At 35.6% G+C, this 12859-nt stretch overlaps 1 protein-coding gene across 4 annotated transcripts in view; it reads right to left on the reverse strand.

Moving 5' to 3' along the window:
- GKAP1 (G kinase anchoring protein 1) overlaps window positions 1–12859 on the reverse strand; it is a 157714-nt gene that overhangs the window by 11012 nt on the left and 133843 nt on the right. The window contains exons 9-11 of one of the 4 annotated variants that reach the window (XM_037851149.1): window positions 12376–12411; window positions 10421–10522; window positions 6981–7044 (exon numbers count right to left, since the gene is read on the reverse strand). In XM_037851149.1, coding sequence (XP_037707077.1) covers window positions 6981–7044; window positions 10421–10522; window positions 12376–12411 — 202 coding nt within the window. Of the gene's footprint in view, window positions 1–6980; window positions 7045–9041; window positions 9713–10420; window positions 10523–12375; window positions 12412–12859 lie in introns of those variants that run through there. The other 3 variants (XM_037851152.1, XM_037851151.1, XM_037851153.1) reach the window with 3 other exon arrangements.

Below are 12859 nucleotides of genomic sequence, written 5' to 3' on the forward strand. Positions count from 1 at the left end.
ATGTCTTCAAGGTTCATCCATGTTGTCATATGTTTCACCAGATCGTTCCTTCTTACTGCCGCGTAGTATTCCATCGTGTGTATATACCACATTTTATTTATCCACTCATCTGTTGAAGGACATTTGGGTTGTTTCCATCTCTTGGCAATTGTGAATAATGCTGCTATGAACATTGGCGTGCAGATATCTGTTCGTGTCATTGCTTTCCGATCTTCCGGGTATATACCGAGAAGTGCAATGGCTGGATCGAATGGTAGCTCTATATCTAGTTTTCTAAGGAACTGCCAGACTGACTTCCAGAGTGGCTGAACCATTATACAGTCCCACCAACAATGAATAAGAGTTCCAATTTCTCCACATCCCCTCCAGCATTTGTAGTTTCCTGTTTGTTTAATGGCAGCCATTCTAATCGGTGTTAGATGGTATCTCATTGTGGTCTTAATTTGCATCTCTCTAATAGCTAGTGAAGCTGAACATTTTTTCATGTGTTTCTTGGCCATTTGTATTTCCTCTTCAGAGAACTGTCTTTTCATATCTTTTGCCCATTTTATAATTGGGCTGTCTGTACTATTGTCATTGAGTTGTAGGATTTCTTTGTATATGCAAGATATCAGTCTTTTGTCAGATACATGGTTTCCAAAAATTTTTTCCCATTGAGTTGGCTGCCTCTTTACCTTTTTGAGAAATTCCTTTGAGGTGCAGAAACTTCTAAGCTTGAGGAGTTCCCATTTATCTATTTTCTCTTTTGTTGCTTGTGCTTTGGGTGTAAAGTCTAGGAAGTGGCCGCCTAATACAAGGTCTTGAAGATGTTTTCCTACATTATCTTCTAGGAGTTTTATGGTACTTTCTTTTATATTGAGATCTTTGGTCCATTTTGAGTTAATTTTTGTGTAGGGGGTGAGGTAGGGGTCCTCTTTCATTCTTTTGGATATGGATATCCAACTCTCCCAGCCCCATTTGTTGAAAAGACCATTATGGCTCAGTTCGGTGACTTTGGGGGCCTTATCAAAGATCAGTCGGCCATAGATCTGAGGGTCTATCTCTGAATTCTCAATTCGATTCCATTGATCTATATGTCTATCTTTGTGCCAGTACCATGCTGTTTTGGCAACTGTGGCTTTATAATAAGCTTCAAAGTCAGGGAGTGTAAGTCCTCCCACTTCGTTTTTCTTTTTTAGAGTGTCTTTAGCAATTCGAGGCATCTTCCCTTTCCAAATAAATTTGATAACTAGATTTTCCAAGTCTGCAAAGTAGGTTGTTGGAATTTTGATTGGGATTGCATTGAATCTGTAGATGAGTTTGGGTAGAATTGACATCTTAATGACATTTAGCCTTCCTATCCATGAACATGGAATATTTTTCCATCTTTTAAGGTCCCCTTCTATTTCTTTTAGTAGAGTTATGTAGTTTTCTTTGTATAGGTCTTTTACATCTTTGGTTAAGTTGATTCCTAGGTACTTGATTTTTTAGTTGCTATTGAAAATGGTATCTTTTTCTTGAGTGTCTCTTCAGTTTGTTCATTTCTAGCATATAGAAACATTACTGACTTATGTGCATTAAGCTTGTATCCCGCTACTTTGCTAAATTTGTTTATTAGCTCTAGTAGGTGTATCGTCGATTTCTCAGGGTTTTCTAGATATAAGATCATATCATCTGCAAACAATGACAGTTTTACTTCTTCTTTTCCAATTTGGATGCCTTTTATTTCTTTGTCTTGCCGGATTGCCCTGGCTAGCACTTCCAGCACAATGTTGAATAACAGTGGTGACAGCGGGCATCCTTGTCTTGTTCCTGATCTTAGAGGGAAGGCTTTCAGTCTCTCACCATTGAGTACTATGCTGGCTGTGGGTTTTTCATATATGCTCTTTATCATGTTGAGGAAGTTTCCTTCAATTCCTACCTTTTGAAGTGTTTTTATCAAAAAGGGATGTTGGATTTTGTCAAATGCTTTTTCAGCATCTATTGAGATGATCAATTGATTTTTCCCTTTTGACTTGTTAATGTGTTGTAATACACTGATTGTTTTTCTTATGTTGAACCATCCTTGCATGCCTGGAATGAACCCCACTTGGTCATGGTGTATGATTTTTTTAATGTGTCTTTGGATTCGATTTGCAAGTATTTTGTTGAGGATTTTTGCATCTATATTCATTAGGGAGATTGGCCGGTAGTTTTCCTTTTTTGTAGCATCTTTGCCTGGTTTTGGTATTAGATTGATGTTAGCTTCATAAAATGAGTTAGGTAGTGTTCCATTTTTTTCAATGTTTTGAAAGAGTTTGAGTAAGATTGGTGTCAGTTCTTTCTGGAAAGTTTGGTAGAATTCCCCTGTGAAGCCATCTGGCCCTGGGCATTTATTTGTGGGAAGATTTTTGATGACTGACTGGATCTCTTTGCTTGTGATGGGTTGGTTGAGGTCTTCTATTTCTTCTCTGGTCAGTCTAGGTTGTTCATATGTTTCCAGGAAATTGTCCATTTCTTCTACATTATCCAGTTTGTTGCCATACAGTTGTTCATAATATCCTCTTATAATTTTTTTAATTTCTTCAGGATCTGCAGTTATGTCACCTTTTTCATTCATTATTTTGTTTATATGGGTCTTCTCTCTTTTTGATTTTGTCAGTCTAGCTAGGGGCTTGTCAATCTTGTTGATCTTCTCAAAGAACCAACTTTTGGTGATATTTATCCTTTCTATTGTTTTTTTGTTCTCCATGTCATTTGTTTCTGCTTTAATCCTTGTTATTTCTTTTCTTGTACTTGGTTTAGGATTGGTTTGCTGTTCATTTTCTAGCTTCTTCAGTTGATCCATTAGTTCTTTGATTTTGGCTCTTTCTTCCTTTTTAATATATGCGTTTAGTGCTATAAATTTCCCCCTTAGCACTGCTTTTGCTGCATCCCATAGGTTTTGGTATGTTGTGTTCTCATTTTCATTCGTCTCTATATATTTAGCAATTTCTCTTGCTATTTCTTCTTTAACCCACTGATTGTTTAGGAGTGTGTTGTTTAACCTCCAGGTATTTGTGAATTTTCTAAGTCTCTGATGGTTATTGACTTCTAATTGTATTCCATTGTGGTCAGAGAATGTGCTTTGAATAATTTCAATCTTTTTAAATTTATTGAGGCTTGTTTTATGTCCCAGCATATGATCTATTCTGGAGAAAGTTCCGTGAGCACTAGAAAAGTATGTGTATCCTGGTGATTTGGGATGTAATGTCCTGTAGATGTCTGTTAAATCTAATTCATTTATCAGATTGTTTAGGTTTTCAATTTCCTTATTGGTCTTCTGTCTGGTTGATCTATCTATAGGAGAGAGTGATGTGTTGAAGTCTCCCACAATTATTGTGGAAACATCAATTGCTTCCTTTAGTTTTGCCAGTGTTTCTCTCATGTATTTTGTGGCACCTTGATTGGGTGCATAGACATTTATGATTGTTATTTCTTCTTGCTGAATTGCCCCTTTTATTAGTATGTAGTGGCCTTCTTTGTCTCTCAAAACATCCCTGCATTTGAAGTCTATTTTATCTGAGATTAATATTGCTACACCTGCTTTCTTTTGGCTGTAGCTTGCATGAAATATTTTTTTCCATCCTTTCACTTTCAGTTTCTTTGTGTCCCTGTGTCTAAGATGAGTCTCTTGTATGCAACATATTGATGGTTCATTTTTTTTTGATCCATTCTGCGAATCTATATGTTTTAATTGGGGAGTTTAATCCATTTACATTCAACGTTAAAACCGTGAAGGCATTTCTTGAATCGGCCATCTTATCCTTTGGTTTATGTTTGCCATATTTTTCCCTCTCTCTATTAATATCCTTTATTGTACCCATACCGAATCTCTTTAGTACTGAACCTTTCTCCAAGTCTCTCTGTCCTGTCTTTCTTTCTCTGTCTGTAGGGCTCCCTTTAGTATCTCCAGTAGGGCAGGTCTCTTGTTAGCAAATTCTCTCAGCATTTCTTTGTCTGTGAAAAATTTAAGCTCTCCCTCAAATTTGAATGAGAGCTTTGCTGGATAAAGTATTCTTGGCTGGAAATTCCTCTCACTCAGAATTTTAAATATATCGTGCCACTGCCTTCTTGCCTCCATGGTGGCTGCTGAGCAGTCACTACTTAGTCTTATGCTGTTTCCTTTGTATGTGGTGAATTGCTTTTCTCTTGCTGCTTTCAGAACTTGCTCCTTCTCTTCTATGTTTGACAGTGTGATCAGTATATGTCTCGGAGTGGGTTTTTTTGGATTTATTCTATTTGGAGTTCGCTGAGCATTTATGATTTGTGTATTTATGTTGTTTAGAAGATTTGGGAAGTTTTCCCCAACAATTTCTTTGAATACTCTTCCTAGACCTTTACCCTTTTCTTCCCCTTCTGGGACACCAATGAGTCTTATATTCGGACGTTTCATATTATCTATCATATCCCTGAGGTCCATTTCGAGTTTTTCAATTTTTTTCCCCATTCTTTCTTTTATGCTTTCATTTTCCATTCTGTCATCTTCCAGGTCACTGATTCGTTGTTCAACTTCCTCTAGTCTTGTACTATGAGTGTCCAGAATCTTTTTAATTTGGTCAACAGTTTCTTTAATTTCCATAAGATCATCCATTTTTTTATTTAGTCTTGCAATGTCTTCTTTATGCTCTTCTAGGGTCTTCTTGATTTCCTTTATCTCCCGTACTATGGTCTCATTGTTCATCTTTAGTTCTTTGAGTAGCTGCTCTAGGTGCTGTGTCTCTTCTGGTCTTTTGATTTGGGTGCTTGGGCTTGGGTTATCCAATATGGATATGGTTTTTTCATATGCTTTATAATTTTCTGTTGTTTTTGGCCTCGTGGCATTTGCTGAACTTGATAGGGTTCTTTTAGGGTTTGTAGACCTATTGAAGTCCTTATCTCTAATTTATCAGATCTACAGCTTCGTGGAGTACACTTTCTCTAACTAACCAGCAGGTGGCGTCCACGAGCCACCTGTTCTCCACAAGCCAGATCTCCCCTGCTTAGCCTTTTTGGTGAGTGGGGGAGTGAGTCTTGTGGGGCCCAATTGGTGTACCAAGCTTGCGTGTGTAGTTGGTGTTGCCTGCCCTGTATGTGGGGCGTGTTTCTGGGCAGTCGGGGAGGGGGGGTGGCCCTAACAATCAAATCTCCCTGATGATCCTAGAGTTTTAAAGCTGCTGCAATAGTCTAATCCTTCAGTTAAGTCCTGCCACAGTTTGTCTCTGCCACTGACCCACAAGTCTTTGGTATTGGCGTATGGCTCCTGAGACTTGCAGGTGGGCCCCTCTTCCAGGCTGTGCACCCTGGGTCCTCTGTTGAGGGATGACTGTGCTATGTCACAGGTGAGTGCCGTCCCCCCAGGGCAGTTCTGGGCTGCTGGGCTGTGTAGGGAGGCTCCCAGTCTGCTCAAATGATGGCTGAATGGGGCTTTGTTAATTCACACTGCTCCACCTTCCCAGCTCTGGGACATTCAGCTGAGGTTGCAGGGAAGGCTAATGTCCACGCCCAGTTTTGTGGTGTGTGCCTGTTATTTGAAGCACTTCCGTCACACTGGGTTGTCTGGGGCAGCTCTGGGCTATGGGGCTGGCGATGGGCAGGAGTGTTTCCTGTCCACCAGGATGGTGGCTGTGAGCGGACACCCCCCTTTTCTTGGGAAGTTGTGTTGTTTAGTGAATTTTCTCAGCCACTGGATTATTGCCTTTTGTCTCAGAGCTCTCTTAGTTCTGCTCTTGACTTGACGTGCCCAAATTGCAATTCTTTGAAGCTTTCTGTATTGAGCTTCTTAGAGTAATTGTTTTAGAAAAAGCAAAAAGGATTTAAAAAAAAAAAAACAAAAAAAAAAACGGCCCTCCTCAGAGATCTAATGGGTTATTGAAATGCTAATAGACAAAGCAACCAGGGCCATTAAGGAAAGGTGCACAGGGCAGAGAGATCAGCTTTGCTTCGGGATTTGCATATGCGCCTCAAGGCCTGAGCTCCACCCTTCCCCTTTCTGTGTTCACCAGAACTCCAAAAATCCTGTGCTTTTATTTTGGAGTTTTTCGTGTTGTTTTTTTTCTATGCCTGTCTCCTCTCTGCTGGGCTGGCTGCTCTCAGAGTCTCTGGTGTCTGGTCTCAGTCTATCTATGGTTGGAGTTTGAATCAGTAGAATGAGTTTTCGATAAGAGCAGCCACTGCAGTTCTCCCTTCTCCTTCCCGGAGCTGACAGCCCCTCCTCCCCCGGGACTGAGCCTGGCAGGGAGGGGCGCGGGTCCCCTGGCCGCAAAAACTTACGGATTTCGCTGATCTCAGCAGTTCCACGTTTTCATGAGTGTTGTATGAAGTATGCCCAAAGACAGATTGCTCTGTGGTGTCCAGTCCACGCAGTTCCTGGCTTTTTACCTACTTTCCTGGAGGAGTAACTAAAACTTACAGCTCACCAGTCTGCCATCTTGCCCCGCCTCCACTTCCTTTTATATTAATGGAAAATTTTCATGGAATTTCATAGAACTAAATATACATATGCAGGACTACTACTGATTTGGGAAAATTTTACATAACATGCAAGTTTACTATTCTTATTTATTATCTCTAATCATTCTATGATTGATTTCCTTGGCTTCCTGTGGGTAACCTACTGCCAGTAGTTTAGTGTGTCAGTAAAAGTATGAAGAGCAGTGGGCAGGTAGAGAAAAAAGGGAGGAAAACCTAAAGTGGTGATAAGCCTTCTCTAATAATAAAAAAGCAGAATCCTAAACAAATGTTATTCTTGTTTTTCCTCTAAAGGTAGGCCCATAATATAAAACAATTGAAATTTCAAGAGTCTTTTACCTGAACATTCCTAAACTTGTACAATACTAAGGTGCTTTAAGAGTGTCTTGAAATAATAAAATTATTAGCAACTACCCAGTTTGTATCACTCTGGGAAATGTTTTTCTTTAACATTTGATAAAATATCTTGAAAAATTATCTTTAAATATTATTTAAGATAAACTCTTAATTCTAAAAACATAGAAATCACTTACTTTCACCTTCTTGAAGCATTTTCAGTAATTGTGCATTTCTTGCCTTTACTTCCTTGTACTTTGCCTAGTAGTCAAAGAAAAAAAATTTAATCTTTTTAAAAATGACATAATTAATAATTTACTATTACTCTATGGAGCTATGAATTCTAGTCCTAAATTTGGAAAAAACAGGAACAGGATGGAGGAAAATTATTCAGAGCTGTCTATTACTTTAATCAAATCTATGGTACAATAATAGAGATTAACATTATAGGTGACTGAAAATTAAAGAGAGGGCTAAAAGTGAAGGAAATAATTCAAAATAAAAAATTTTCCAGAAGACTCTTTCTTTCTTCCTCAAATAAAACCCATATACAATTCAAAATAATTTAGATGAAAATAAAAAGAAAATGATTCATAGTTTTATATGAGCACTGTTCAGTACTATATTAGAACTTTCTACATCTTTTCCACATCTGCCACTCTCCACAATGTGACTACTGAATACCTGAAATATAGCTAGTGTGACTAAAAAACTGAATTTTTAATTTTATTTAACTTTAAATTTAGCTAGACATTTGTAGTGGTTATTGAATTGTATAGTACAGTTCTATACCTTCTTGGCTAATAAAAGCATTACTAATGTCTTGTTATTTCATTGACTAAATAATTACTGTTATAGTAATGCTTTAGCTGACATGAATTAAAAATTTACTGAAGTATCTTTCAACTCTTTTTCAACTCCTTTTCCAAATGGAAAAGCTCCTATTCCCACTACACAAATGACACAATTATACATTTATGGACAAAAGGAATTGTGTTCCCGCAGTAACATCCATATTCTAGGGAATTTTTCCTCTATACTACTCTTATTCAACAAGTCTTGTAACAGTCTCTGAATGATTTATAAAGATTTAGTATATTAATACATCAGAAAAAACAATACATTTAATACATTATAGAAAAATAAGAGCCTAAAGAAATTTGATCAATATGAGAAACTGGTCATTTCTTCTCTCAGCATATACATAGAAATGTATAGAGGATAACAGATTCAAAATCTTTTTTGTAAAACAAATTTAAATGTATTTTAAATCCAATAAACATAGCTTTTACTAAATAGTGCTGTGCCCATTAAATTGGTGATGCTAAATCAATAATGTTTACTGAGTAATACTATGGACAATACACTGAACAGAAGTCAGCACTATATAAATATAGGAGAATTAAGGCCTCTCTAAAGCTTAGAAATGAATAAGGGAGACAAATCAGATGGAAACATAAAAATATGAGGGGGAAAAAACATATAAACCAACTACAACTATATTCACTATGAAATTTCCACTCTCAGGGCTTTGACCGCTCAAGCCTTTTGTCCAAGGTCCAGATCAGTATACATGGAGGCACCTCTTATGCAAGCCTTAGGGTCTAAAGTCAGTTTATGAAGCAAAGACTGCAAATGAACAAAATAACTTTTGAAAATACCCTATATATTTTTAAATCATTTTTTATTGTATAATATAACATATATACAGAGAAGTGATAACTTTCCAAGTACAATTTAACAAGTAGTTAGAGAGCAAATGTCAAAGAATATTATAAGTTACAATTCCAGTTTCAGTTATTTCCTTATTGTGAATTATAACATATACACAAAAAGGCAATATCTTTCAAAGTATGATTTAACAAGTAGTTATACAGGAAATTTCCAAAGTTATTAATTTAATACATAATAGAAAAATAAGAGCCTAAAGAAATTTGATCAATATGAGAAACTGGTCATTTCTTCTCTCAGCACATACGTAGAAATGTATAGAGGATAACAGATTCAAAATCTTTTTTGTAAAACAAACTTAGTTTTAGTAACTAAGTTACTATAACATACCATAGTTTCAGTCATTTCCTTATTGTGAAATATAATGTATATACAAAAGAGTGATAGCTTTCAAATTACAATTTAACAAGCAGTTATAGAACAAATTTCAAAGGATGCTATGTTACAGTTCCACCATTTCAATTCTTTCTTTCTAGCTATTCTAATACCCTAGCAACTAAGAAAAAGAAAATTACATAAAGATTCAGTATTCATAATTCTTTGTTAAATTCCATCTTGTCTACTGCTACCCCTTCCTCTAGTTCAATCGCTTTCCGGATCTTCAGGGATGTCTAGGCAGTGACCACCCTAACTTGTTCATGTTAAAAAGGGATTTCAACTTTATGAGGAAAATTCCCTATATTTTGCATAAAAATAGCATATATAATTTTGTATGTAAAGCTTTGGATAGTAAATATATCCTTAAAATCATAAATGTATAAAAGATGTTGTATCTCCACTGTATCCAACAGATTCTGCACATCTATGCCTGCCTGTACCACGGCCTTTGCAAACTCAACATATCCAAATGGAACCTATTAGTTCCCATTCCCCAAACCAGTTCAAAAGTGTGCTCTTCTTCTTTCGTTCCATACGTAGAAATTGTTTTACCAGATTCCCTTCCCTCCAGGCCTCAACTACATGCATTATCATCCCACAAAACAACTCCCATGTCACTTCACTTCTAAAGACCTCTACTATCCTCTTTTTGTCTAAAAGTCCAAATGTTTTCAAATTCTGATCCCAACTAACATCTCCCATTTCATTTTCTACAAATTCCCATTACTCTAAATGTCTTTTGCTGACATTTGTACTTCCCACCATTTCCAGAGCATGACCACTCCAGCATCCATGCTGTTGCACATGCTCTTCTCTCTACCTGGAAAAAAAAAACATCTCTGCTGTGTAATTCTTACTAATTTCCAATGGCAGTAACATTCGTTCTGTTCTCTGTGCTTCTGGAGCACATTGTCAAATCTCATTATAATGTACTGTCATTATTTACATGCTTATCTTCTCCATTAGACTGTGAGCTTCCTGCTAACTCATTTTTGTATTCCCTGCATCTAGCACGTAGAAAGTGTGAAACAAAAGCGAAGGAGAATATAAATGACAAATAAAAAGGTAAGGGAAATAGGTGGGGGTAGTCTGAGAGGTTTTAGCAGAGATAATTATTAAAGGCATGAGTAGAGGAGGAAGGGAAATTTAAGAGCCAACAGGGCTGGAACTTGATTTATTTTTTTCACTGTTTCATATACAGGGCACAGAAAAGTACTTGGCACATCACAAGCACTGAATAAATAATCATTGGATGAACAAATATTACTCAAAAAGGAATTACACAAGATGACTAGGAGATTTTTTTTTTTTAAGCCTAGGGGAGGAAGAAAGAATAATAGGTATGTGGCTAAAAGTAAATTGTATTATCATTCAGATTTTATATCATTGATCAAAGAGGTTAAAAACCTAAAGAGCAGAAAGACTATTCCTATCAACTAAAAATATTAAACATATTTACATATAAGAAAAACAGTAAATAGGCAAAGTTACTGAATATTTTATTTTGTAATAGTAAATAAATACAGACCTCCCATTGAGTGATCACATTTTTCAGCTTCTGGATTTCGGCATCTTTCCTTTCAAGTTCTAATTTTAGTCTTTCAATTCTTCCATCTTTCAGAACCACTTCCTGAAAAAAGAAAAACACTATTTTAGGACTAAGATTGTTCTGCCAATTCTGGCTTACACTTTTCCTTTGTATAAAGTTTAGGAGGGAAAACCCTGATTTTAATACATTTTCGAAAGCAATCTTAAACTGCTGAACTACATTTCCATATGTCTATATGTCAACTCAATCTGTAATCCTAATTATGTACAGTGCAAGCAAATAAGATATTTATGATTATTGCCAAATTACAAACATAACCTATGATTAGATCAGGGCTTTGAAATGATATATTCTTTTGTGAAATAAACATTAAAAGTTCTCTGTGACAAATTGTTATTAATCTCTCTTGAAAATCTACAAGAATTGAAAAATTGTAAAAATAAAAAATAAATATGAAATGCAAAATTCTCTTTATCAGCAATTACCAGTTAGAATATACAACCGGAAAAATCATTTCTTTCCAGCAACAATAAAAAATAACCCTGGGAATAAATTTAGAAAACATTCAGGATCTATACTAAGAAAAATTTAAAACTTTAGAAATCGGCATAGAAGAAAATGTTTGTAGATAGGAGACTAAATATTACTAAATATTTGTAAGTTTAGTAAAATTTCAGTTGAAATCCCAATTGCATTTTTGTTCTTCGGAATTGAGCAAGATAGTAAAAACTTCATCTGGTAGAATAAATGATGAAAACAAATAGAAATTAAAGTGATGAAGAGGGATTTGCCATACCAAATAACTGTTTATTACAAAGCACAAATAATTAAAATAGTATGACCATGGCACCTAGGTAGACAGAGCAATATACAAAAAAAGAAAGTATAAAAAGAGACTAAAGAAGATACAAGAATTTATTTAAATGAAGATAATGTTTTTAAGATGTGAGAAAAACCTTGATTACAAATAATGCTACTTTACAGGACAAACGGCTAACTGGGAGAAATCAAGTTAAATCCCTGTCATCTTGCACTATATATCAAAATAAATAAATTTAGATATAAAAAATTATAAAAATATAAATAGGTTATATTTATCTAAGGAGTAATGTGGCAACATTAACTTATTCCACCAATATTTCCGGAACATCTAACTGCTAAGTGCTGGGTATACAATGGTGAACAGAACTGAAAAGATTCTTGCCTTTATGGGACTTGTCTGGTGTAGGAGTCAAATTACATAAACAAATACTGCAATCAAAAACCCAGGTATAAGCTATGAAGGAAAGAAACACAATGCTTTAAAAGGAATAATGTGGATTCCTTTGTAGATCAGGGAAGCTCTCTATGAGCAAGTGACCCTTAAGATGGACCTTGAGTGATGGGTAAGCATTGGCTAAATAAAAAGTAGAGTTAAGAGCTTGCCAGGTAGAAAGAACAGCATATGTAAAGGCCCTGAGACAGGAAACAGTCAGGAGAATTTGAAGGAAAACAGAGGCCAGTGTAGTTGGAAAATAGTGAGGCGGAAGATTCTATGAGATGACTTTGGAAAAGTAGGTAGAGGCCTGATCTTGGAAAGCCCTGCAGGCCATTTAAAACAGACTGTGTATTATTCTCAGTAAATAGAAAGCCAGTGCAGGGTGTTGAGCAGGATTATCACATGGTTAGAAGCAAAATGGATTGGAGTGAGGTTAAGACAGAGGTGGAAAGACCCTTTAATTACTACTGCAAGCCCAGGTCAGAGATGACTGCACTGGATTAGGGTGGAAGCAGTTTAAACAGAAAGTGTTATGTATTTGGAGAAATAATTTGGAGGGAGAATTAACAACATTTGATGAGAGACTGAATGTGGCAAGTGAGGAATACTGACATTTCAATCCAAGTTTCTAGTTTAAGGAAACAAGTGGATAGATTGAAATTAGAAGTATACATACTATTAGTCCCAGGAATCTTACTTCTAGGAATTTATCCTAAAATAGACAAGTAAGGGGGTAAGATTATCTGTTAGAGTGTTTTCTGTAGATTTGTTTATTAGAACAAAAATTGGACATCAATTTAAATGTTCCAAAATAGGATATAGTCTAAATATATGATACATATATAAAACTGAAAACTCTGCAGTGACTAAAAACGATGATATAGAACTATAAAATACAGTCACATCACCCAAAACTTGGGGATATATATAAGAAATTATACACAAAAATACATGCAATAATTATACATGCAAAGAAAAAATCTGGAAGGGCATACAATACACCAAAGTTTTAATACTAACCATATTTGGATGTGGGATTTTTATGTTTTTACAAATTCCTTTTATCAAATTATTTTACACTGAATTATATAAAAATACAATTTAAATTTTGAAAAAAAAATAAGTATTAAAATAAAATCTATGGCAATGTATTCTTAGAT

This window comes from Choloepus didactylus, chromosome 10, assembly GCF_015220235.1.
Source record: "Choloepus didactylus isolate mChoDid1 chromosome 10, mChoDid1.pri, whole genome shotgun sequence".
NCBI lineage: Eukaryota > Metazoa > Chordata > Mammalia > Pilosa > Megalonychidae > Choloepus > Choloepus didactylus.